At 41.1% G+C, this 27853-nt stretch overlaps 1 protein-coding gene across 2 annotated transcripts in view; it reads right to left on the bottom strand.

Moving 5' to 3' along the window:
* The window catches only part of GALNT13 (polypeptide N-acetylgalactosaminyltransferase 13), a 151868-nt gene that overhangs the window by 118492 nt on the left and 5523 nt on the right, over window positions 1–27853 (bottom strand). For both annotated transcript variants that reach the window (XM_081007477.1, XM_081007478.1), the window contains exon 2: window positions 15268–15504. In XM_081007477.1, the coding sequence (XP_080863603.1) occupies window positions 15268–15409 (142 nt within the window). In that variant the 5' untranslated portion in view covers window positions 15410–15504. The remainder of the gene's footprint in view (window positions 1–15267; window positions 15505–27853) is intronic.

Genomic DNA, 27853 nt, shown 5'->3' with positions numbered 1-27853 from the left:
TTTCATGCACTCTTAACATTCTACGCTTTGGGAAATAGCATTTACACCAGAGAAGGGTAGGACAGAAATCTAATAGGTTATTTACTGCTACTAGTACTTCTAAACAATATGCTGGCAATTATCGTTTTACTATATGTAGATGGGGCTGGGTCTTCTATCTCAAACAAACCTGGGTTTGAGAAGACTGATGGAGGCAGCTTCTGAATACTGTCAAAAGAACACCTGACATATAATTCTAGCAACGTCATGCTGCCTGCCATTCGATGGCAGACCAACTTTGCATGCATGGGGAGGCAGTAAGCAAACTCAACTCCCAATCAGGCACTGCTGATATACAATGACTTGTGCCCAGGGCTGGTTCTAAGCCTGTATGGACCAATCAAAGTGCTCGGTTTATACCGGTGGGCAGGGCCTCAGGTACAGACCACAGGGAAGATTACCGCTTCTGTTCCATGGCCCAGGCTATTTAAGCCAGCCCAGGCAATAGGTTCAGCACTGCTGTTGCCAACTTCCCTACCCACCTTCTCTCCTTCTATTTAACTTGTGCTTGGTTTGAAGAGAAGTTAGTTGCCAGGTGTCAGGGCTGGGAATGATTTTTTTCTCCTCGCTACAAATGGCCTATAGTAATAACAATAAGAACAACAACAATTTACAAGGGTGCTGGTTGCATTGAGAAGGATCCATAGTTGGATCCCTGTAAGGGCTTTGAATTTGCTTCTTAATGTCTTGGTCGTAGCTCAAGGGACAGGGGCTGGGGTAGGTTGCCATAAACTCAAGTTGGGTCCCACAAGGAATGGCCCATGCTGTGGTGGGTCTAAAAAATGTCTCATGGTTGTCCAGCAAGTGAGCTGGGCCTGTTACCAACCAGAATATCTTTGCCATGACAAACTTATAGATGATGTTGCCCACAGAAGTTTTGATGATATCAAACCAACCATCTGATCTTGTAGCGTTTCGTTGCTACTGCATGACTTGTCTAGATGTGACTGGTGCACCAAGATAATGGACATTCAAAAAAACACACAACAACAACACAGGTATCTGGATAAACAATCAAACACTACTAAGTCCTTCATAGTTCCAGTCCTCGCATGCATGTCACTGCAAATACTTCTACATTGTGGTGCTCCACAGAAGGGGCATTTGCATTGTGCTGATAATGCAAGTCAGCAGTATAAAGTTGAAAGCCTCCATGCAGTACCAGCCACGGCAAGGGGCATACAGTGTTGGCTCAGAGGTTTTGGGCTGGCTGATTTTATAATTAAAGCACAATACAAAACAGAATGCTCCAGAGTACCAAACATTACCTCACCACCAAATGACAACAGAATGAGGACACTACACATAAACTGCTGTTAAGTTCACATCAGCCTTTTCACTTGAGAAGTCAAGGTTGACCCTACCCTAAAGCAATCAATACCACAAGACAGTTTAAAGACCTCTGTTGCTGAACAATGTTAAGTGGACTCTGCTGTTAGACTGGCATATAAAAATGTTTACAGCAACTACTCCAAACAAACAGCATACTCAACAGCATACTTTGCCATTCTTCTTTTGACAGAAACAAAGAGCAATGTGTTATATGTATAAAAATAAAAATGGCATTATTCAGTCTTAAAAGAGCTCTGCACAATGGTAAGTCAGCTTCTGTCAACCCTGCAGCTTACTTCATAAAGCATATAGACCTTTTAGATAATGGGAAATAGAAAAATACAGGTAATACATGGTCTACGTGCAACAAAACTATAACAGTGTACAACACTAAGAAAACATGCCCAGCTGCAAGGCCTTATTCTAATAAACTCATTATCGCTACTACGAATCATCATCTTGAATTCTATATTCAAACAAAAAAAAAGAACATTACAGCATCCAAGTACACAAGCTGCGTTTGTTTCCACATTTATTAGTATGCTAGTAATTAGTGTTCTCTCAGCAGAGCAAAACAAACACTTCACCCTAAAATGCAGACTACTCATTTTTACAGGCATCCTTAGAACAATTATATTTAGATATAAAGGAAACTAGTGTTTTAATGTGCTATAGTCACAGTAGCTCAAGCAGAGAACTGCCTATTTGCTTCTGGCATTACTGGAGAAGACAGAATGAATACAGACCCCACAACGAATCTGGCAAGCCATAACAGGAAAACTAGAAAGCCTTCTGTGCAAACTGCAAAATTATTTGACCATGTAAGAATTTGGCTGGCTTAGTTAAAGCAACGTGTCCTCACGGGGAGACAGTCTTGCTGTGCAAGAGCACTGCTGAGCTGGAGGAAGGGGAGAGGGAGAATCATCAACCAGGCCTATATATAAAAGCAACTTCCAATGTTGTGCCGCCATTTGTGAAATGGGATTTTTGTCCATCCTCCATTCACCCACATGCCCCCAAAATATGCTCTGAAGAGTGCCCTAAACCTTCCGGAGTGGATTTTGGGAGTACAAGCGATGAAGGCTGCAAGAGGAAATGTAACTTCCATTTCGTTACACTGGCTCTTACCCATAGCAGTGGCGGAGCTTCAAGCTCCAGTGGGGGGTGCGGAGAGCAGGTGGGGGCATGGCGCCCAGCGTGTGGGGGGGTTAGCCACGATGGTACCCCACTGGGATCGTGCCGCCGGGGCGATGTGCTCCCCCCCCCGCACCCCTGTTCCTCCGCCAGTGAGCCATAGCCTTAATTTTATTTTATTTTTAACGTTGTTGTTTTTTCATTTTGCAATATAATAAATAATAAAATAATAAAATAAAAAAGAAATAAGAATCATTACAAATATCTTGACTGTCTTTGCATTGTTCACCTATAAGAGCATACAAGGTATCATGCATGACAAGATAATACATTGTCACACCATACAAATAACATACAAAAACATTCTAATCAAGGAATCAGTCCCCAGTCCACCATGAGACTGTGGAGGAGTCTTTGCCTGCTCTTCCTGTCTCATATAAGATATAAACATTTGCTGTGCCATGTAGAAAGAACAGGGGCTTGCCCTTCTCCTAAGCCATATGTATTTCGCATGCTAGTTTTTTCTGCCACTGCTACTATTTGGTACAATGCTTCACCATAGTCTTAAATCCCCTGGTCTTAAATTTTGTATTTTAATGTTGTGAACTGCCCTGTGATCTCTGGAAAAAGGGGGGCATACAAATTTAATCAATAAAAATATAAAAAATTATCCCCAACCTTTCTTGCATTTCTTCCCATGATGATTTTCTCCCTTTATTGTGTGATCCCATTCAGGCCACCTATACTGAAAGGTGCATCACATGTGTATTGGCTGCGTAACCAAAACAACTAGGTATCACCCATTGTTGAAGCTTTCTGGGCACACCTTGACCAAGTAAGCCAACACATACGCCTTTACAAGACCATATTTTGTCTGGATTCCATGAATGGTTACACAGAACCGCACAGCAGAAAAGCCAGTCACGAGAAACATCTTGACAAAGCAACAATGAACAATACATGCACATCCTTCATTGGAACCTCTCTATAGCTCAAAGTGGTGACAGATACATTAGCAGGGAATAGAAATGCACTCATTGACCTTATCCCTGACTTGCACATGTTCAAGTTGCCATTTGCACAGAGTCTGTTCAATGCAGCCTTACAAATGGCCTGTCCCCCTAACATTTTCCGGGTATGAGTCATGCATGTGGATCACAGGAGTGTAAAGGGAACCTTGGATGTATAGAAGTCAGGGGTGGAGGATGGAGGCATGATCCCAACTCCCTGCCCTGCAATTGTTAATGGTTTCTGCACAAGTGCGCATATCTGTACAGAGCCAATGTTGTGCTTTGATAGAACAACAGGTGCTTTCTTAAAGACAATACTGCACAATGTGAAACCCTTGCTTAAAAATGGCTTGTATTTGTTATCGAAGACAAATCCCATGGCTAATCTTCTGGTTGGCTGGCTTTTGATACTTTTATAAATCCCCTAATGTTTGCAACAGTATATTGTTTAAGGATCATGTGTTTGCTTTTCAAGAGTTGCTTTTTGCTTTGTTGCCTTCACGGCCCGGTCAACGAGTGATGATAGATTTTGAGAGCACAGCATCACAGCTTGAAAATGGGAGCTGACATATTTGAGATTCACAGCACACTTATACAAGCAAACAAGGGAAAAAAAACACACAGCAGGGATAAAAAAAATCCCATGAGAATGAGTAGTAAGACAGGTGCCACTTTTACAAAAACAGGCACACATGCACTTGGGCAGAACTGAAATGTGATCAGATTTTCCTTTTTATTAAATGCAAAAAGAAAAAGAAGTAGTGCAGCAATAACTTGGAAAGCACATTCATGGAAACAAAATCAATTGGTGATGGGAAAGAGGATAAAACATGGAGTCTGAAGCAAACTGACACAGGGGCAGGAGAGAGAGAGAGAGAAAGAGAAGATAATAATATTGTAAATAAAGTTGTTTATCAGATAATGCATCTTTTTTTCAAAGCTGAAAGATAACTTTAGGCAAAGGTATGTGTGGCAACTTCAGTTTCATTGATCAAAGTATCACTTCATTCATAAGGAACAAAGCCTGTTGAGACTGCAGCGAAACAGATGGCAATGTATGCTGCAGTTTATTTCCTACATTTATATGCTGCCCCAAAGCAATTATCAGACTGTATCACAGCACAAGGTGGGCAGTAGAATGTTAAAAGAAGGAGCCAATGAAGTCTGGGACCCACTTCAGTGTAAATACTGTATCCCAGTAGCTCTAAGCTCTACATTTACAAAACGTTCACCCTATATGCCTTTTTTAAAACTACAATTCTGACAGAGCAGTCTTATACCTGTCTACTTAAACTCAGACACACACACACACATAATGGATATTGGATGAGTGTCACATATGAACTACACTGCAAAACTGCTTTGTTTTGAGAAGTATTCTTGTACATGGTATATAAATGGAAACTCAGCTATAAAACCAAGTGTAAATTCAAATATTGTACCATCTATTTAGAATGATTATTTAGAATAGGTGTGGTCTGTGTGGAAGAGGAATATGGCCAATATTTATGTTAAACGATACTTGATAGGTACCCAAAGAATTTTCATGTAACGAAGAAAACTAAAACCTGAAAGATGTCCACTTCATTTACTGATAGAATTATTTTTAATACAGTTCCACATACACTAGCCGCTGAAAACTGTTCACCAACATTAATCAATAATACACCAAGGCAGATCTTAAAAAAAAGCCAAGAATTTAAATGCATGAATTATTTGTGGTGGAACACTTCTTTCAGAGGCTCTCAATCATACCATAAATTTTGCACAAGTTAAACAGAATATGTTATCAAAGTATCAGCATGGCAAAGTTTGCAGCTTACATCTCACCTTTTAAAAATTCAATTCCACATAGATTCTCGATTTTTTTAAAGATATGAGTATCATGAAACAGTCTGTACTTACAGTGCAGCACATGAAACTGTCTTAACGAAAAAATGTTTACTACTTACAGTCAACCCAAACTTTGCAGTTACAAGCATTGATCAGGCAGCACACCTATTTAATGGTTGGAAATACACTACATAAACACAAGTTTTTCCAAAATAATGTCCTTGTATTCTGCACTGTAGCCCTTACAACAATCTTGCAAAGCAGGTGAGCAGGAGAAACTAAGCAGGGAGTCAGGCCTGTTTCACATGGAGTAGCAAACACAGCATTCACTCTCTTAGCATCCATTATGCATGAGATTTGACAAAGGTCACAGCAACATTCCTCAATGGGAAACCTATACTGCTCTTAAACCAGGCTCTGACCAAGGCAAAATATCCCCCAACTACTTTTATTATATATTTATTGCATTGATATCCCACCAAGGAGCTCAAGGTGGTATATATGATTCTCACCCCCCCCCCATTAATCCCCACAGCAACCCTGAGGTTGCTTAAGCTGAGGGGCAGTGACTGGCCCAAGGCCACCCAGTGAGCTTCAAGGCTGAGTGCAGATTTGAACCCTGGTCTCCCAGGTTTTAGTCTGACACTCTAACCACTTCACAAATCCATTGTCTTGCAACCACAGCTAAAGGTAGCAGAAACCAGGTGGCTACCATGAACCTCATCACTTGCTTAGCAGAGAAATATCCAAGATTTTTCAATGAGTGACAAAAGAGACAATGCTTTTCCATTCATCTGCTCATGGGAGCAATGCTGTTGGACCATTTAACTGGAGAATAAACCAAATTGGAGAATCATTAAAGATATGCTGGACATCCTGCTTCCTTTATCAGGCCATCCCAGCTGAGTTCATGTGTCAGACTTACAAAGAGCTCACGACAAGAATTCCACCTAGACCACATACAGCAGTACCTTGTGTTGCGTAACCTCCAGGTTACGGAATCTTCAGGTTACGGCCATGGCAAACCCGGAAGTGTATACTTCTGGGTTTTGCTGCTCACGCATGCGCAGAAGTGCTCCACATGTTGTACACATGTGCAGAAGCACTCTGTGCTCTGCACGTGTGCAGAAGTGCTCTATCACGCCGCGTGTATGAGCAGAAGCAGCGCCTCTAGTTACCCCGAAATGAATTAAATCCGTAACCAGAGGTACCACTGTACTGTGTATAAACATGGGGTTGGAGCACTTGTAAATGTCTACTCTAAACAGAAGGTTACATAAGTGTTTCTGTTCATAGCAAGATGTTGCTTTGTCACAAAACTCTGTGCAGTATGGATGTAAGTATCAGCCATATAAGATATGAACTACAGGCTGGCATTGCACTTTGATACTTTATTATTTCATTAAAGAAACTTTTTGTCAAACTGAAGCTGGACAAGGGAAAGCAACTTACTGGCGATTTTCACATTGTGATTAAAAAGGGGGGAAATCCTGTACATTCAAGTCACCATCTTATCTAAACTTCCATTCATTGCAGCCAACTCAATGACTGTGCATCCCCAAGCGATTAAGCACAATTCTAGTGCTACATGACCAGATAAAAACTCACTCTGGCACACCAATATCATCCAGTGGAATCCATGTGCTTCAGGAGTTCATTTGAAGGTGGAGACCTAACCACGGACAAGATCAGTTTTGTCCAGCCTACAAGCATTGCATTTCAGAAGAGAGGTTGAAATGTGAGCAATTCTCACACCCACTAAAAGGGGGTATCTCAATCCAGACCCAAAGCCTATTATTCCTTTTCTTCATGGAAGAACTCACGAAAATGTCCCTTTACGGAAACCCTAAAATCAGATAGACTTGAACATGACACACATGAGAAACAAATATGACAAGAGTAGAATTTTACTTATTCTCATCACAGGAATGACTTGCAGGCATTCTTCAAACAGGCCGAAAGACAAAAATTATTCTGAAGCAATCCTTAGAGAAGCAAGTGCTTTCTCAAAAGGAATGGCCTCGTTCATATTCAATGACACAACTAGACCGTTTTAGATTTTATGCTGGAGCTCCCAGAAAGAGACAAGCAAAACCAATCACTTATAGAATCATGGAATGGTAGAGTTGGAAGGGATGCTATGGGCCATCTAGTCCAACATCTTGCAATGCAGGAATCTCAATGAAAGCATCCATTTCTGTAGGGGAAAAAACCTCACACCTAAACAGGGTCGTGTTTCCACAACAACATAGGAATCTGTTGAAAGGAAAAGCAATAACAAAAAAGCTCAGTTCCATACCCTCCAACATTTCTCCAGTGAAAATAGGGATATCCTAAGGAAATTAGGACATTCTGGGATCAAATCAGAAACCATCCTTCAACTATTATTTCATCTCTCCCCCCCAGCATCATCACTGGGTCCCTCCAGCCTTTGCTGGAAGGTACAACAATTCAAGCACTCACTGTACACACATTAGTCTTAATGCGCAGCACTTTACATTTGCTTACATTGAACCTCATTTGCCATTCCCCTGTCTGAAGAGGTGTGGAGGTTTGAGGGAGAGCTCTTTAGTCACCAGAATGATTTGGCTCTCTCATTGCTTGCCCTTGACTCAGATAATTTATGTAATTGCATTGAGCCTAAAACAAATCTCTTAGGAACCCAACTGCTTTCTTTCCCCCTGCTGTGAGGAATCTGAGTTTATTCCTGCTCTGCTTCTTGTTCTTTAATCAGTTTCTGATGCATCGAGATAACCTGGCCTCTTATCCCACAACAACAATTTTTTCTGAGAAAATAAATTAGTATGGATGAGTAAATTTCACCAGGGGGGAGTCGCATGTTGAACACACCTTTGAAATCACGACAGCTACTATGTTCCCTGACACCAACCTGTATCTCATGTGCCTGGTTGTCACATGGACCATAATATGTGCATAGAGCTCCTCCACACAAGGTTTAATCTACGTCCATATTCCTCATTCCATGGAGGAGCCCTATATAGGTACACCTATGCACACAGGTGGAAAGAACCCCTTCATCACATAGCCACCAAACACCTGTAGGCATGGGCAGCACAAACCGCTGGTGTAGAATAGGGGGAACACAGCAAGACAATTCAACCCCCTCCTATGCATTTTCATCACATGAGGGGTGTCATGTGAATCCCCCTTCATCTTTCAGCAAATGTCACTGTTCCTTTTGCATCCTGAATTTATTGATGACACATAGCTCCAAATCGCCTCATGCCTGCTACCAACCGCTTCATATACAATAGTTAAATTGCATGGGTAACAAGATTTATTCCCGGAGCTTAACTCCCTGTAGGGCAAATAAAACTCATCCAAATATTCTTTCGAGCAGCCCATGGAGTGAAGCCACAGCAAAGCACTTCCAAGTCCTGTAAGCCGTCCAGGAAGATACCATGGTCAATGATATCAAAAGCTCCTGAAAAGGCAAGGAGAATCAACAGGGTTGTGCATCCCACAACTTCTCAGCTGACAAAGATCATTGATCATGGCAATCAAGGTAGCTTCAAACTCTAGGCCTAACCAGCAAGGCCAGTGGTCAAGGTTGATGGGAGTTATAGTCCATCAAGACAGATTCTCCATCCCTTGTTTAAATGTATACATTTTCATAAGTCTCACAGGACAGGTTTAATATGAATCAAAATGTGGGGTAGTAACAAATTAAGACAAATCAAATGAAGTGGGTACTCGAGAAACAAGGGCTGTTTAAGAGCAATAGTATTCATTATTCTATCATTTATCCTTAAATAGTCCTTTCAAGTGGTCCTAACTTATAAAATAGATTAATACTGAGAGGGTTTTAAAATCAAGGCCATTTCTGTATTCCAGTAGCCAAATACTGTTAATATTATAGGAGCTTTAAAGTGACATTTTATTTTATTTAAAACATTTCACATCCCACTTCTCACCCATAAGACTCACAGAGTGGCTAAAACAAATTTAAAAGCATAACACAGCAAAAATGAACTGAGCACTCAGGTATGACAATTTGCCAGTCTTAACCAGACTTTTAAAAAATCACTGAGGTGAATCAACTGGTCTAGTCAATAGTTGAAGTGGATCCCACTGCTCTGTATACTAATTGTGGCAGATCCCACCTCCGTATAATTCTATATACTCTTTAACCATCACAAGTTGTCTTATGGTTTTTGTGCGAGGTAAAACTTTCATACTTGGAGACTCAGGCAGAAGTTGAGCAAATAAGAAAGTTTTATTTAACAGAACGAAGTTGATAAAACAAAGGTTGTGTCAGGAGATAGAATTCTTTCAGTTAACAGTTAACTTATCTATAATAATAAAAATTCCTTCCAGTAGCACCTTAGAGACCAACTAAGTTTGTTATTGGTATGAGCTTTCATGTGCATGCACACTTTTTCAGATACACTGAAACAGAAGTCACTAGACCCTTATATATAGTGAGAGGGTGGGGAGGGGTATTACTCAGAAGGGTGGTGGGAATGGGTGATTGGCTGATAGGTGTGGTAAAGCTGTTGACAACTGCAATTGGTCTTACAGGAAAAAGCAAGAGGTGAGATGGCTAAAAATAGCTTTATCATGTATAATGAGATAAGAATCCAATGTCTCTATTCAGACCAGGTATTTCCATGGTTTTAAGTTTGGTAATAAGTTGCAATTATGGTCTGGAGGAGACTCTTGAGAGTCCCATGGACTGCAAGAAGATCAAACCTATCCATTCTTAAGGAAATCAGCCCTGAGTGCTCACTGGAAGGACAGATCGTGAAGCTGAGGCTCCAATACTTTGGCCACCTCATGAGAAGAGAAGACTCCCTGGAAAAGACCCTGATGTTGGGAAAGATGGAGGGCACAAGGAGAAGGGGACGACAGAGGATGAGATGGTTGGATAGTGTTCTCGAAGCTACCAGCATAAGTTTGACCAAACTGCGGGAGGCAGTGGAAGACAGAAGTGCCTGGCATGCTCTGGTCCATGGGGTCACGAAGAGTCGGACACAACTAAACGACAACAATAAGTTGCAATTCAGCAACTTCTCTTCTGAAGCAACATCTCTTTCCAGTCTCTTTCTCTTTCTCTTTTTTATTTTGTTTCGACTACGGCAGACCAACATACCTACCTGCCTGTAACTAGAACTTATTTATAGTTATATTAAATCTAGTGGATGTTACAAGCTTCTAAACCACCAGGGAATGGAAGAGGTGTTTGTGGAGGGTTTTCTGTCACAGTTGCCAAGATTACTGGACCAGCCTGAGATGGAGCTGCTCATGGCACCCTTCCCAACAAGTCAAGGTCCACCTTGGGCAGTAAGCCTTTGGGCTAGCCCTGCAGATATAAGATAACCAAATGCACAACACTGTGGGGAGTGGAGAAGAAAGAGTTGCTCAGGAAATTTATCTGTGAAGGTTTGAGTTTGCCTGGTCCTTTTGTTGCTTACTTTTAGATGGTGACAAAGACTGTTATATTTCAGTGAACTTTTGTAAATCCTCCTCCTCAGCTTGGTTTATGTTGCTTTCCCTTGTCTATTTTTAAAAGGATGCTGTTGGTTCCACTGAGTTTTTGTTTTGTTTTCATTGTTTATCTTTCATTGTAAATATTTGTTAGAAACACAGAAGGCAAGTGCTGAAAATAAATTAATGTGTAAAAAAATTAGTTACACCTTTCAGTAAAATGGGCAATGTTTAATCCGCTTGGGGAAAAGATGGAGGAATGATAATACTGGCATTTGAGACTGTTCAGTTCAAAGGTAGTTCCAATAAAGTCAATGTTCTTCATTTCAGAGCTTCAACTATGGGAGTGTCATTCAACACATGAACACATAAAGGTTAAGGAAAGTATAGCAGCACGTTGTTTACACAGGTTTCAGCATTTCTGACATACAGAAAATGCTCAATTCATTAATGCCTTGAGCAGCCAAACAGATCAATATTTCCCCACATCTAGCACTGCTTACTTACCAGGATGAGCAGAGTTATGTTTTCATTTTCATCTTTGTAAATGGATCATAAAGTTTTATCAGTGGTGTAATAACCACTCTGTAAGCCTATCACTTTGATTCTTAATGTTACACTTGTCTAAACTGATAAAATACTACAAATGTGTTTTCTCCCCCAGAATGCCAGGGAATTGCGATAAGACACCTTTAATTTCTTCATTTCTTAGAGCTGGAATCACTTTGAAAGAGTATCAAGGAGATATAGCAGCATATCAAACCTCTTAGTCAGGGGAGAATAATAGTCTGCCTTTCACAGTATGGCGTGGAGCTGGTAAGGGCATTTGTATAGCTTTTCTTAAAAAAAAAAAATACTTGATAGCATAATGTATTTTTTTTTTAATGCTACCTCCAAGATAGAAAAATATCTGATGCTTGTCAAAAAGGCAAAAAAAAAAAAAAAAAAGTAATGACAGCAGCATTCAGCTAAATAAATAAATAACTAATGGCTCTATACCCATCTCCAAATCCAGCTCTAACTAATTAACAGTGTAAATGATATCACAGATAATATCTCAGGAGAGCGAGCTAAGATGCTTCACATTTCACAGCAAATAATGTGGAGCTTAGGGAAATCCTTTCCTTTGGTTTCCCTCACTTCACCCTTTGAAGTACCATTTGATCACAATGTAATGAGTTCATATGATCAAATGCACGTGTTTGCTCCAATAACAGACTGGCCCTACATGAAAGGAGTTAAGATCTCACCAATGTTTTCTCAGCCAAGGTTTAAAATCAAGTTCACCTTATCGCCAAAGCCAAGTCTGTTCTTCTGTCTCTGAGACAATTCCACCATAGATAATCCCAACCCATTTTGCAGTACAGTTCAGTATTTCTCCTCAAATCTCACCAAGGTAACAGCTTTCTTTCTACTTAAAGCCTTGCAAACATTGTTCTGTTCAAATTAACCCATTACTACCATAACAGCCCTGAGTGCTCACTGGAAGGACAGATCGTGAAGCTGAGGCTCCAATACTTTGGCCACCTCTTGAGAAGAGAAGACTCCCTAGAAAAGACCCTGATGGTGGGAAAGATTGAGGGCACAAGAAGGGGATGACAGAGGACGAGATGGTTGGACAGTGTTCTCGAAGCTACGAACATGAGTTTGACCAAACTGCAGGAGGCAGTGGAAGACAGGAGTGCCTGGCGTGTTCTGGTCCATGGGGTCATGAAGAGTCGGACATGACTAAACGACTAAACAACAACAGCCATAACCCTCAAAGGGTTCATTAACAATATTTTCAAATCAAGGCACACCTGACAGGGTCTATCCTATCCCAGATCCAAGACAGGCACTTTTCAGTTGCTTGTACCACTTTAGTTCCACAAAATGGTGGCAACAAGCCAACCATGCAAGAAACAATTTAATAATCTGAATACACATAGTCACTCAGAAGGTTCATGTCACACATTGTCTTCCTCGCCAGTCCTTGAAATATGTGTTCCAGTCACTCCTGAGGACATTCTCTCACAATGACAAAAAGCCTTGGAGACAAGGCACCCTGAGTGAGAATAAAATTTGGCACCCCCAAATGGATCTTCCAGTTATGGATCAACTCCACAGCTTGATGCCCTCTGCGGGGGAACTGCTCACACCACCTAAAATCTGGTAATGTCAGAATGAACACAGAGGAGAGGCACCTTCCAGTCAGTTCTGAGCAGCAGAAAAGATAGATTGGTGCTAATCAGTGTGGGCCATTTGAGGAGGACCTATTAGGGGACCTGTGTTTACCTCAATTGAACTTTTAATCTAACATTTCAACAGGGCCATCTATCTTATCAAACACCACTGGCCAAAGGTTTGCAACACACCTAATTTTGTTACCTTTAAACAAAAGAATACAATCTGCCTGAGGCACAAAGAAAGATGGCTAACTTCACTTCCAAGACTGGTGGAAGTCTTAAATTTTGGCTCAATTTCAGTGGGGGGGGGGGAATCATCATTTGAAGAACTTCTTGGAAACTAAAACATTCTTAAGCAAAGGTATCATAGGTTTTACAACAGACAAATATTTGCAAGGCTAATACCATAACAGAAAAGTGCCACAATTGGTTAAAAGCAATACTTAAATTGTAATCTCCCAACACAATGTTTTTCAAGAAATGAGAGAAACTCATGAATACGAGAGAATGTGCACACTGCCCAAGTACAAAGTACAGCACAGAATCGGTGCTTCTAAGAATATTTAAGAATAAATACAAATTAATATTCTGTCAGGAACTATTTTGCAAGGATCTTTATTAACACAGCACATGAAGTAACTTCTCGGTTTAGTTTAGAAGGAACCCACTCCAATATATTAGCATTTAGAATTCTTAGCCATATATGCAATTCAACATAATGGGGGGGGGGTGTTTAAGGCTCAGCAAAGAGGAACACACACAAAACTCTGCATTTCCCTTTCCTTCGCCAGAAGCAAACTCTTTTCTTTCTTTTGCTGAATCAGGCTTCTCTTGCCTTGCCAACTAAGCTGGCTGAATCAGTTCAGGAGATGACAAACTGATCATTCCATACTGAAACGATCCATCAGCTACTTCAACTTTTAGCAGAGACAGCAACTTGATGCAGCTACATACAATACAAAACGGGAGGGAGGACTGATTTATTCTCAGGTTTGGACTACAAATCAGTAGATCAATTGAAGCGAACATTTATCATAAATGATGATGAGCTCTTACATTCTCCTTCTCCTCTATACACTCCAAGGATGTGTAAATGCAGGAGTTAAATGGGGCCAGTTAGATACGACATGTCCTAATCCCATTAGAGGCTCAAAGTATTTTCCTCCTTTTTATAAACACTGTATTAAGAGCTAGGAAAAACAATTGATCATGACTAATTTATTAAACAAGTTTTACTTCCTTCTTTTACGTTGTGAGTTGTCTAATTATTTTCCACTATTCATTGATGAAAATTGTTTCCTAATTACATTTTCTCTCTTGGTTTCATAGGAGCTGTTTAGCATCTGCGAAATCCAAGAATTCAACTGTGCTAACTTGGCTACTTGAAGTCAAACAGAAACACTACAGATGGACACATTAATACTATTCTAAATAATCTGTATCAAAGGTAGGAAAGCTAAAGCACTTCAGATGTTGTTGGACCCCAACTCGCATCAACCCCAGGCAGCATGTCCAATGGGTCAGGCATCTGGAGGGCCACACATCCCCCATCTGTGATTTATGCCAATAAGTTTTAATGAGATAGTACACCTTTTCTAGAACTGCTTTCTAAAACTTTTCTAGAACGTTTGCATTTTCAGTACAACAGGATAATAGCAAGCAAGCCAGCAGGCATTCATTGTGGGGAGTCTTTTAAGTAATTATTGCTTCTGTGCAATTGCTTTTTCCTTAAACTTGACCCTTACAGAGTCCGAATGGGAAAACCTTTAATAAATTTACTAGGATTAAAAGCATAATTGATGGAACAATATCTTTTTAAAGCATATTGGAATGCATCTGCACCCATCAATACTTTTAACTTACAAAATAATAGTCTCTTCAAGGGTAGGCTTCTCATGCTACAGTAATGTGATCTTACTACATATTCTCTCCCCACACCCCTTCCACAGTTGACAAACATTACAGAATGACCAGACTGAGACTTGAAACTCAACTTTGAAAAGTTGCTTTTTTGGGGATCTTATAGTTAGCATTTAACTGTAAAGATAGACAATAAGGCCTTAGATAGTAGGCTACTCATAAATCTTGTTAGGAATGCCCATGTATCAACAAAACTCTTTAGGAAGTGGGTATGAGTTTTAAAAAGATAAAAGGGGGGGAGACATCGTTGTGTAGCTGTCGGCAAATGACTCAAATTCAATGATTTAAGGAATCGTGCTCTCAGATGACAGCCACACTTAGCACATAGGTCAACAGTTACTATGAAGAAGAAATTGTGATTGCAGACACCTCAAACTTTATCTTACCCCTTAAAGCAGGCAGCAGGGATCTCTCTTTCTTGTCATCACATTTGTTACATTCACTGAAGTATAAAAGCAGAAAGACATCCACAAGCACCCACATCAGAGAAGTGGCAAGAACCACTTTGCAGTAGACAAATCTCCTCATTCTTTGTTCAGTTATTAGTAGTAAAGATGGGTACTGCTTTGATGGTGTATCCAAGCCAAAGATGCCAGCATGAACGCAATGTTGAGAACATCCCACTGAAAATTAAGAGAAAGGGGGATTCAAATTAAACAGCGAGTAAACAATAAATGATCACATTCATTTTTTTGCTTTTTTATTGTTTATCTTTTGAATAAATTATTGATTTCTGTTGCTTTCCAAAAAATGTAAGAAAATGAGATCACATAACAGACCTAAATGTTTTCAGAAAGAAACTTTCAAACAACATACAGAGCAGGTGTTTTATCAATGATTGCTTTGAAGCTTTCAGTTTTCAGGCTATGCATATATTTTTTTACTACAATTACATTCATTAGTCATTTTCTACAAAGAAACGTGTCTGCAAGTGATTTTCAAATCAATAAAATATGAACAACAAAAACATGCTAGAAATCAGATACAAAAATAAAACAAGATCCAATAAACAGAATTCCTTAAGCGCTCAACCAACATTACTCTAAGGAGGAGAACTCCTTTCCACCCTACTAAGCAAGGAACATGGCAAAAGCAGCAATAACAAATCTTTATAAATCTATGCTGGTTCAGAAGAGGAGCTCCTCATAGGTATCAAACAAGCATAACCTTATGATCTAAATGAGGTCTCTCAAGTGGAAGTACCGTATTTTTCGTCCCATAGGACGCTCTGTCCCATAGGACGCACCTAGTTTTTTGGGGGGGAAATAAAGGGGGGGAATTCCTTTATTTCCCCCCCCAAACCAGGTCGGGGAACAGCGGTATGGCGGCGCTCCACCTCCCCGCTGTCCCCCGAGCTTGTGGGGCTGGCCAATGTCTGCCCGGTGCGAGGGGCGCTCTGCTTCAGGGCGCCTCGCGCACCGCACGGCAGGCTGCTATCTGCAGCCTGGGGAGCCCTGCGGGAACTCCCGCGGGCTCCCCAGGCTTGCTGATAGCTTCCTGAAGCCTGGAGAGCGAGAGGGGTGCGCACCGACCCCTCTCGCTCTCCAGGCTTCAGCGAAAGCCTGTATTCGCCCCATAGGACACACACAGATTTCCCCTTCATTTTTGGAGGGGGAAAAGTGCGTCCTATAGGGCGAAAAATACGGTACTTGTGATAGTGACACCTGGCCCTGTAACCAAGATGGCTAGATTGTAGAGCATTTTCACCAGATTTGATAAGAAGTGCCAGTCTAGGTACATCTCTTTCCCACACACGCATTTGTATTTATTTCTTATTTTTTGCTGATTATGTGAAAATGGGGAGGTATGACGCAACTCCCTTGAATGGGATTTGCCATACTTGATCAGATTTACACTCAAAAATATCATCTCCAGTATTGCTTATGAGCCCAGAACTGGATCTAACCAACACCAAGCATACACTAACTTCTTTTGAAAACCATTCTTCTTCTTTTGAAAACATACAACTGTATCGGTCTGTTCAAATAATTGATTTCAGGATAATTATACTGATAAAAGTTGTAAGCAATTTCTGAAATGTAATGGTTTTGAAAATGTATAGATGTTTGTGGTTATTTGTATGAATTTTATTTGACACATTCTTTTCTGTTTTTGTTTTTTTCATTGTACATTGCCCTGGGCTCCTTCTGAAGGAATGAGAATTAAAATATAATAAGCAAAATAACAACTAAATATTTAAGGCCAGGCAAGTAACAAGCCAACAACTATCATTTTATTTAGCGGTTGCTTTGTTTCTATCTGGGGCAAGCTCAATGGTGGACTTTTGAACATGTGCCTCTCTCCCTCAATATTCTCTACAGAGAATTTGAAGTGACTGGAGTGGGAATTAAATTCTGCAAAAATTTTGAGACAGCATACTCCTGAGCCTGTTAGATGAGGTTTCTCTCACAGCCATAGAGAAATCCTGTCCCCCAAACAAACATAGCTCAGTCGCATCCTGTTCCCTGCAGTGAGAAATACGTAAGAAGGAGTTTGCAGTTTCAATACCCATGCCTGATCTCACCCCAGGCACCCAAGAAACAACTGAAAAAAACCTTGAGGGGTAAAGAATACAGCAAAGGGCTCAGGGCTCATAATGCTTTTGGCTGAAGCAGTAGATTTTGTAGTGCTGGAAATTCATCTCTCTTTCTGAATATTCCTTAACATTTCGAGAATTTCACTAAGGTTTTAAGAGTTCTCAGTGTAATAGTCTTACCATAGATTCTTGAAAAAGACTGAGCAGGAAGAAGGAATGCCTGACCAGACTACTAGGTGCCTGAGAAATTTCAGAACAGCATGCAGTTTGTTAGGTTCATGACTCTTTAATTTCCTCCTCACTATATTATTAGATGCCCAGGGCCAGCATCCCAAGATATATTGGCTTCTATCCCAAAAAGTTCAATATATCCAGTCTTTGGCCTGAAACAATCCCCCCCAATGCCTTTAAAATACATTCTAATTGAATTGTAATGCAGAATGTTATGATTTGGACAGGTAGGGGGTCGCAAATTCACCAGCTCACTGCCAGACACAAGAGATTCTGAACATATTTTAAAGGATTGGTGTTTTTATTATGTTTTTAGATATGTTGTAAGCTGCCCAGAGTGACTGGGGAAAACCCAGTCAGATGTGTGGGGTATTAATAAATTTTATTTATTATTACTATTACTATTATGATTATTAGTCAGGCTATTCTAACCATCACATAGGAGATTTAAAGGGGAGGGGAAGGCTGAGTCTGGACTTTCAATTTAACTGCTGAACTCAAAGCAGAATGTGACATGGGAATTTGGTGCTGCATATTTGGAGAAACGAACACACACAAAAACTACCTGAAGTGGTGCTTTTATGGATCTCATTATTGAAGAGCTATAAAAACATTACTAGTTAAAAGGAGTTGTTAACAAGGTAAAAAGCTGAAATGTGCATTATAAAGAAGAAATAAGTAATATCTGTAAAAATGGCTCTTCCTTTTAAGAGAAATCAATTTGCAGGAAGTATGGCCAACTATAAAGATCATGTACATCATGAATCCTGAACCAAGGACAAGGAGAATTACAGAAATAAATTACTTCTCACTGTACTGCCATTAAAGAGGATTATAATTGTTCTGTATTCATGATTTAGTAATATTTTAATAGAGAAAATGTACCTCCTGGGTTAAAGCAGGGTATAATCCTCCTAAGTTAGTTTTTTCCAGCCTCACAACTAATCAGCTTCACAGAAGCCCTTCAGCTGTAACACAGGACCATCATACATGGGAATTCATGACTAGGTCATGGTTATCCAATACATCTAGCTACTTTTCGTGGGCTACAGGCGAGCTTCCCACTGGCTTGGTATTCATGAGTATTCTCAAAAGATTCTTAAAAAACAACATCAGTTCCTCAGCTATCTTCCTCTTGGCTCATAATGTTGGCGTAATGTTTTTGTTTTTAGGTTTTTTAAGTTCTGCTTTCATTTTCACAATTATCAAAAGCACTTCCCTTTGCAACTGTATTTATGCCGTGGTGAGGAGAAGACAGCCACCAAAAAGAAAGTCCTCCAAAATGAAACTATCACAATGATGTAAAGTCATTCTTCTAGGAGGAAATGTGACTGCCAGCCACCAAAACGACTGCCACTCTTGGCCAGAAGAACACTGTAGGAGACTTTGGGGTAATGGTTTTGAGAACCCTCCTCCCTTCAACCCCAGCTGCTACCCTAGAACTAGCCCCACACAATTCCAGTTAGATCTGCTCAAAGTCACATGACCCGAGGAAGAAACTATATAAAAGGACTTCAAAGTTTGTTTGTTTTGATAGTGTCATATCTAGGGGTTGAGTTTGTCTTGGTCCGACAAACCATAGTTAACATTGGATGAATCATAGCTTTTCTGCATTTTGACCAGCCATGTTTAATCTAAAACTGAAGTAAAAGCTTCCGAATGCCTTATCACAGCCACACCAGGTGGTGCTAGGAGAAGGAGCATGCAAGCTCAAAGCTCACCATGCTCTTGCAACATTCAACTCTGGTTTAGCACTACCTCTGAATGAGGCCCTGACTGTGTGTTCTCATCCCTATGTTGGATGCACACCAATATACAAACATGTAAGAATACCTTTTGCAAACATTCCTACTAGTCATGTTCTACTGCAACAGGTTTTTGAGAATGAATCCATTTTCTGCTCCTTACTATGGAAACCAAATACCAAAACTGATTTCTTACTGTTCACAATATATTATCTATCTAGCACTGAGTTAGGAATGGACAGTGTTGAACAATGTCAGGATGCTCCTTTTTTAATAGTAATTATCCATTTCTCCCCCTATCTCAACATCTTAGGTGCCTTTCCTGACCTGATTGTTTTTGCAAAACTTTTGTAACACATATGCCTGTGAAGTACTATTGAATCCAATTCAACAATGTTATCACCTTCCTCTGTATGCATTTAAGTTTCCCCAGCTGAATCCATCAACAGCTTGACTGTGAGCCACTGCATTTGACAGCAGTTGCTTGGCAACAAAATTAGTAGTCCTCTCCATAGTACCTGCAGTGCCAAGCATTCTCAGATTTTTTTGGTAGAATTCTGTGGCACTTCTAATACATATGGTATAATAACTTCATTTCACTGAGAATATAACATATTCTATATGAAACAGTTGGAAATGGAGTTGCCTGAGTAAGTGTGCAAAGGACTGAAAAACTTTTTAAAATGCTAATAGGAACTAGTGTAAATTAGAAGCTAAGAAACTGAGGCTGCAAACCTATGTACATTTACTTGGGAGCATGTTCCATTTAACCAGGAAATCCCCAGATATTACCTTTGGCACAATATCACTTACAGGCCTTGGGCAAGACAATATTCCATCCCGCCTTCTTTCTCTCACACCCACACCAAACAAATGTGCAGCATGAGGATAATGGTACTAACCTACCTGGCAGTGTTGCTCTTAGGGCTACTGAGAAATGTATGTTAACTAGGGAAAGGCTTTGCATAATAATGTGTTTGATCCAAAAGCTGCAATTCCATACCTGTTGAAAGGTTACATGACAGCAGCCTTTGACAAACTTTGGTCCCCAGATATTGTAGGACAAAGCCCCCATCATCCCCAGCCAGGGTGGCCAATAATCATAGCTGTCAACTGTCCCTTATTTGGCGGGAAACTCCCTTATCCTAGCGCCATGTCCTGCTGCTGTCCCTTATTGATGATGTCCCTTAAATTTCCCAGGTTTCATGCTCGCCCGGCTCGGGAGGGAAGCAGCGGCTCGGGGTCCTCCGCCGCGAGAGAGCGCGTGTGCTGGCACCGTCGTCCTGGCGCGAGGAGTTCCATCGGCCCTTCCCCGCCCGAGAGAGAGGGGGGAGGGAGAGAGACTCTCGCCCACACCGCCCACAAGCCCGGAGGCAGCGGTGGTGGTCTGAGGGAGGAGTAAGAGGAGGGGATGGGGAGGGACACAGAAGGGCAGCGCTTCAGCGGCCGCCGTGGTGCCGCAACCGCCTCATACCGGATTGACAGCATCTGTCAATCCTACCAATTTATGTAACACTTTACAATAGCAAAATCCCTTATTTTGGCTGCTGATCCCTTATTTTCGAGGTTGCTGGTCCCTTATTTTCAAATCTGTAAGTTGACAGCTATGCCAATAATTAGGGCTGTAGTACTAATGGAGATTTGGAAAAACTGCACTAGAGCACTGTGAGAGAAAAGTAAAACTAAACCCACAGATGTGCTTCCATTTGCACTATTTCTTGGAAATGTAAGAAAAACTATAGAACCTACCCATTGCTGTTGTTGCTAGCTGCCCTGAGCATCACTGAGATACACACAAATACTACACAACAGTGTGAATTTGTACACAAAACAGTACTAGTGGTTCTTCCCTGCAAGCTCCTTCCAACATTTTCATGAGAAGATTACAGTAGCTTTCCTTTAAGCTATCTAAAGACTATATCTAAAATAGATCTCTTATTTTATCTGGAATTTAGTACTCAGGGTTAAAGAGTGAATATATAACACTAAGAACAATTGTCAAATCTCTGTTCCCAAGATTTTTGGCAGCAAAGAGGTGAAAATCATCTTCTAATGGATGATATTTTAGTCATTTATTTCCAGCGCCAGCTTAAATTAGTTTAATAGAAACTATCCTTTTAGCATACGGAAGTAAAGCTATACTTGCCAGATCTTAATGTGTTAGCATTTTAGGTGCCACAAGACTCCCTGATGCAGTGTTAGAAACTCAATATATATAAGCTAGGAACCAAACAGCTATGTAAACCAAGGTTACAATGGCCAAAACTGAATGTCCAGTTGCCATTTTTAGGAAAGATGGCCCTAAAACCTAATTTTTCAAATGATGGACTGACTGTGATTGGTTATCAGTTAAATATCTGGCTAGTTCAGATGACAACCTTGAGCTAGGTTAAGAACTTTGAGAGCTTAAAGAAGAAAAGTCACTTCATCCAGGGACAGTTCACATATATACTGTACTGGGCTATTCTGAGCTCCTTTTCTTAATGGTGGCACAGTCATTCATCACTTAAGAATATTCTATACAACTGTGAGCAAGGCAGTGGGATGGGTTAAGTGAAGACAAACTACAACAATTAACTAAAATGTTGTTCACTGCTCCTGCTCAGGCTGCACAGAAAAAAACCATTTTGGTTCCTGAAATTCATTCTGATTGTGCAGATAAAATATAACTGATAGAATTCTACAGGTTGTGGTATTAGTGTGTGAAAACAGTCAAGATCCAATGATTCCCAGGCATGCACCTCCATGTCAGGTGTCAGGTGAAGATGTCAGGTGTAATCTTGGTGCAGAGGCATCTTCACTTGGTTACAAGTGGCCGATAGCCAGGTGAAAAATGCACGTGGCTAATTTAGAACACTGCTCAAAAATATGCAGGTTGACATGCACAACAGAATGTCATCACTAACACAACCTTAACATTATCTCTTTTTCAATTCAACTGCCCATTTTACTGCTGTAGTGCAACTCAACACCAGCGGCGTAGCGTGGGTTGTCAGCACCCGGGGCAAGGCAAGTAATTTGCGCCCCCTAACCCGGGGCAAGGCAAGTAATTTGCGCCCCCTAACCCCTAACCTGCCGCCGCTGCCAGCTTCTTCTTGCTGCTGCCTGGGCTGGTCTGGTGTGGTTCTCTCCCGCGCTCAGCACTGCGCTGGGTGGCCGCTGCACTGTCCCTCCCCCAGATAGTCCCTCGCTCTCTCTCCACACCGCACGCCTGGCACCCACCCCCTCCATAGTGGGCAGCGACCCAGCGGCTCGGATCGGATTCGCACAGCCAGCACTGCAGTGAGAGAGAGTGAGTGAGCCAAGTAGGGGCAGAGAGCTGCGAGTGTGAGCGCGCCCCCCCCCCAGATGTTGCACCTGGTGCGGCCGGGCCCCCCTGCACCCCCCACGCTACGCCACTGCTTTCCACTGCTGCTCTAGATATAACGGCAATCCTTACAGGTTTTTCCACCTAAGGGCTTAAGAATAAGATAGTTGTCCCACCTCACTTTGGAGTGCTATTTTTAAAAGCAGCAACTCTAATTAAGTGATACCTCACAGAAAACAGAACACACTTCCTAAAAACCTCGCTGCTTGGCAAAGTAATGTTGTACAGCTCCAATCTTATTTTTCCATTTAATCTGCAGCAACATGAAGCACAGCTTATGCAGCTGCAGCTAAAGTAAGATCTTGCGCTTGACAAGCGAGACACGACCATCTGCCTCTGCTTTAGAAGCCTAGCAGCCACTCTGCTGCCCCACCTGTGTCCTTACTAGTAAGGTGTTCCCGCACACACCACTTAAAGGGTCTTAGATCTTCCACTATGAGCAATTTGAATTCATATGTCAAGCTTTTCACATGGGAATGAGAAAAAAGGAGGAAGTTTTAAAGTGAACATGAATTTTAGCCAGAATTGGAGAGAAGCAAAAATAATTTTCAAAGACAATAACTTAGATCTATGGGTGGGGTTTTATCCCCTTGCAGGTGGATGCATGAAGATCATGGGTAGGCAAACTAAGGCCCGGGGGCCAGATCCGGCCCAATCGCCTTCTAAATCCGGCCCGTGGACAATTCAGGAAACAGTGTGTTTTTACAGGAGTAGAATGTGTTCTTTTATTTAAAATGTATCTCTGGGTTATTTGTGGGGCATAGGCGTTCGTTCTTCTTCTTTCTCTCCCCCCCCCCAAAAAAATATAGTCTGGCCCCCCACAAGGTCTGAGGGACAGTGGACTGGCCCCCCGCTGAAAAAGTTTGCTGACCCCTGTTGAAGATGAATCTCTGACACTTCCATTGTGCAGTTTTTCAGCTTTATAACAGATTTTAAACTTTTAAAGTATTTCACAATTCACAGAATTCACAGAAAATGAGTTGGCAAAAACAGTTGGGGTGGGGGGAAACCTACTTAAGCTACTTTTCAATAAATGCAAGCATACTACAGCTACATATATTTTGTATTTCTAAAGACCATTAAAAAAAAAACCACAAGATAGATCAGGCTACATAAACATGTCACCATTGCTCAGCTTGAGATATTCTACCAATAAGTTTTCTGTCCATAAAAAACCATTGTTAAGGTGGTGCACTTATTCCATTTATGATTGCTGTGATACACATATTGCTGCCTTTGGTAATTTAACCTATAGCCAAAGTACATAAGGAATCAGCTATTTTTACAAAAGTGCTGGATATTGCCTTAATTTTATTCCACACGATGGTCTGTTGTCATACTGTCAACAGGCTCTTTCCCCTCAAAGCTACTACAGGAAGCAATGAAAATGCAGTATCTTCAACAGACACTGCAACTTCCATAGGCTGCAATCTTTGAAATACTCAGGATGGTTAAACCTCATTGAGTTCTATGGGATTTGAGCTACCTGTTGATAAGCAGAAACTCTTCCTTCCTTCCTTTGTAACAAGGGCTTGGTAGACCAATTCCTTCATAGAAAGTGGAACTGAGATAAATGGGACTTACTTCCAAACATGGTTTACACACTAAAAGTTTGTTGAAATAGAGTCAGGAGTGTCAGCTTGGCCCCGTGATTGTGGGTGTATGCATGGCCCTGGCACTGAAATTTGTGGGTGCTCAGGCACCCAGGGTGAAGATATTTCAGATTATTGGGCAACCAAATTCCTGTTTAGGTCCCAGCCCTATGCAGAATAACTGTTTACCAAGTCCCAAACTCATGTCCACACAATTGTTTTTTTTTGGGGGGGGGGTTGTTTTGTTTTTTAACTAAAGCCCTGTGGATAGCTCAGGCAGTAGAGCATGAGACTCTTAATCTCAGGGTTGTGGGTTTGAGCCCCATGTTGGGCAAAAGATTCCTATATTGCAAGGGGTTGGACGATGAGCCTCTACAGTTCCACTCTACAACTATTCAGTTCCGCTATACAATCTCCAAATATTTGAATTTAAGCTGCCTGGGGGGTGGGGGACTTCTCTATATATGAAGCTTGTGCAATGAGTTCTCTTTTTAAAAAAGACAGAGGAAAACCAACAAAAATGCAGAATTGAAGAGAAAATAGAATGTGGTTAGAATGCACATTCCTATCGAGTAGATTTTGTATCTTTTACACATGAATGACATCCCAGTTGCTGTTTGGTTTGCATTACTCTTACATTACAGAAAGACTAACTTTAGGAAATAAGTGTATTCTCTGTTTTTTAAAGGTTTCTTATTACACAACCTGCCACACTTTGCACACAGCAAACATCTTCTACAGAAGCTCACACGAAGCTTGAGGAGGCCATGACATTATGTCAAAAGGCATGTGCACCAAGAAGCAAACAAGATTTCCTGGAAAAACACTCACTCTCTTTCTAGATTTTTCAAATCCTGGTGAGGTAAGTATATTACATCAATGTTAAATGCCCAAATCCCTTATAAAGGTAAAGGTACCCCTGACCGTTAGGTTCCACCCATTTCATGGGGAAAGAACACCATGTGGCATGCAGATAAGCAGCAACAGGACCATATACCGAACACTGCATGCATTCTTCATACAACATCTGGAAAGCCAAAGGTTCCCCATCCCTGCTTTTAAAGCTAACATTGAATAACTGGCATTCACTATAAGCAAAAATATCAAGTTGTGAAGGGACGCTGCTGTTGATTCCACAACATTTAACTCAAAACCATTAGTTCACACTGCAGCTACACCTACTGTACCTCAGACAAGTCTTGTTTCATAACGTTGCAGCTAATTTGTCCCAATGTCACATGTGCAAAGCTATCGTATTTTTTGCTCTATAAGATGCACCAAACCACAAGACGCACCTAGTTTTTGGAGAAGGAAAACAAGAAAAAAAATATTCTGAATCTCAGAAGCCAGAACAGCAAGAGGGATCACTACGCAGTGAAAGCAGCGATCCCTCTTGCTGTTCTGGCTTCTGTGATAGCTGCGCAGCCTGCATTCTCTCCATAAGACACACACATATTTTCCCTTACTTTTTAGGAGGGAAAAAGTGAGTCTTATAGAGCAAAAAATACGGTAAATGGAAAGGAAAAAGAGATACAGGACAGGGCTACATGCTACCATTTTCCTGCCTCCAACTAAAGTTGACTATTAGACTCAAGGGGTTGGGATTTGACTATTGAACCCCATAAACTATGCAAGGTTGGAATTATTGCCTTACCACAATGTTTAATTCCTGCTTAGTAATGCAGGTTTTACCTGCAGCAATGTATTCAAAGTTTGGATAAAGCATTGTCTCACAGTTAGATATGTGATTCCATTCAATAAACCAAGTTATTGTCTTGCATTTAGTGCCCATCTCATTTTTCAGAATGAAATAAAGTTCATTCCTTTTTTTAAAAAAGAAAACCAATGTTTGATTTTGGTACATGCATAAGGTTCTATAACCATCAATGCAGGTTCAAATGCCTTTCCGCAATCCTACGTCGTCCAAAACAAAAAGAAAGCGTACCTAGATCTAAAGTGAACATGTAAAGGAAAACTGCTTCAAAGAGCAGCGGCTTTAGCAAAAACCTTTCAAGCCTGTAAACTTCAAGAAAGACATTTTTAAAAAAATATTTCCACATAAATATATAAGCTTGTTTTAAGAAGAAAACAGAAATCCCTGACTATTAATGTTATTGGCACGATGTCCTGTAATATGCCTCAACCAAATACAGTTACTTCTTTTTACACTAATATTGTCATTTCGAAAGCTTTTGAAACAATTATAATATGTAGCAATTGAGTTGATGATGATAAGGAAACATGTTAATCCTTTTTTTAAAAAAAAATGTAGCAACTGAGTTGATAAAGTTGATAATAATGAAACATGTTAACTTTTTTTTTAAAAAAGTATATTCCTTCTATTGGCAGCATGTGCACACAGAGAGATTCGTTAAACTATAAACTTTAGCCAAAGTTCCTTCATAGTGATGAGATACCTAAGAAGAAGAGAACGCTCCTGTGGCTTTTCGCTGGGCTTTTGCTAGCTCAGTCAGCAGAGCATGAGAATCTTGATTTCAGGGTTATGGGCTTGAGCCACACGTTCAGCAGAAGATTCCTGCACCGCAGAGGGCTGGACTAATGATTCTATGATTCTATGAATGTCTGTTGAAAAGACAACTTCAGCAGCTGTAGATTTTCTCATCCCTGTCCCACAGATGTTAAGATTTAAGAATCCTCTTCCCAACAGATTGTATATGATCGGCATAAAGATAAAGGGACCCCTGACCATTAGGTCCAGTCGTGACCGACTCTGGGGTTGTGGCGCTCATCTCGCTTTATTGGCCAAGGGAGCCAGCGTACAGCTTCCGAGTCATGTGGCCAGCTTGACTAAGCCGCTTATGGCGAACCAGAGCAGCGCACGGAAACGCCGTTTACCTTCCTGCCGGAGCAGTACCTATTTATCTACTTGCACCTTGACGTGCTTTCGAACTGCTGGGTTGGCAGGAGCAGGGACCGAGCAACGGGAGCTCACCCCGTTGCGGGGATTCGAACCACAGACCTTCTGATCGGCAAGTCCTAGGCTCTGTGGTTTAACCCAGAGTGCCACCCGCGTCCCCCATGATCAGCCTACCTCTTAAGCAATTAGAGATCAAGAATTTGAAGCAGAGCCTTTTAAAGGGGGGGGGGAGTGGCCACACATGCACAGGTAGGCACCACCTACCCAGAGCAGAAGTCAGTAACAGCCATATGTAAACTTCCTTTCAAAGCAAAAGAAAATGTTTTGTCAATGAACATGAGTCTAGGTACTTCCTTCCCCTCCCCTCCCCTCTGCAGTGACGGGAAGGTGGGCGGGGGGTTAGAGTCTGCAAAGGTGAAATTGCCAAAGGGGCTTTAAACTCAATTATCATTTTCACATCTACCGTGAAAGCACTTCTCCCAAGGTGCTACAGAGGTTGCAGGGAAAAGCATGTCTATTTCACAGTTGTTCTTAGCTGCATGACAAGAAAATGCACAACTAGTGTTGAATTTTCCAAGATTAACAGCCAGGTGCTCTTCCCCCAATAGGAACTGCTAACATTT

Source organism: Podarcis pityusensis, assembly GCF_964106645.2.
Source record: "Podarcis pityusensis genome assembly, chromosome: 1".
In the NCBI taxonomy this organism is placed as follows: Eukaryota; Metazoa; Chordata; class Lepidosauria; order Squamata; family Lacertidae; genus Podarcis; species Podarcis pityusensis.
This window is presented reverse-complemented; position numbering and strand designations above follow the sequence as displayed.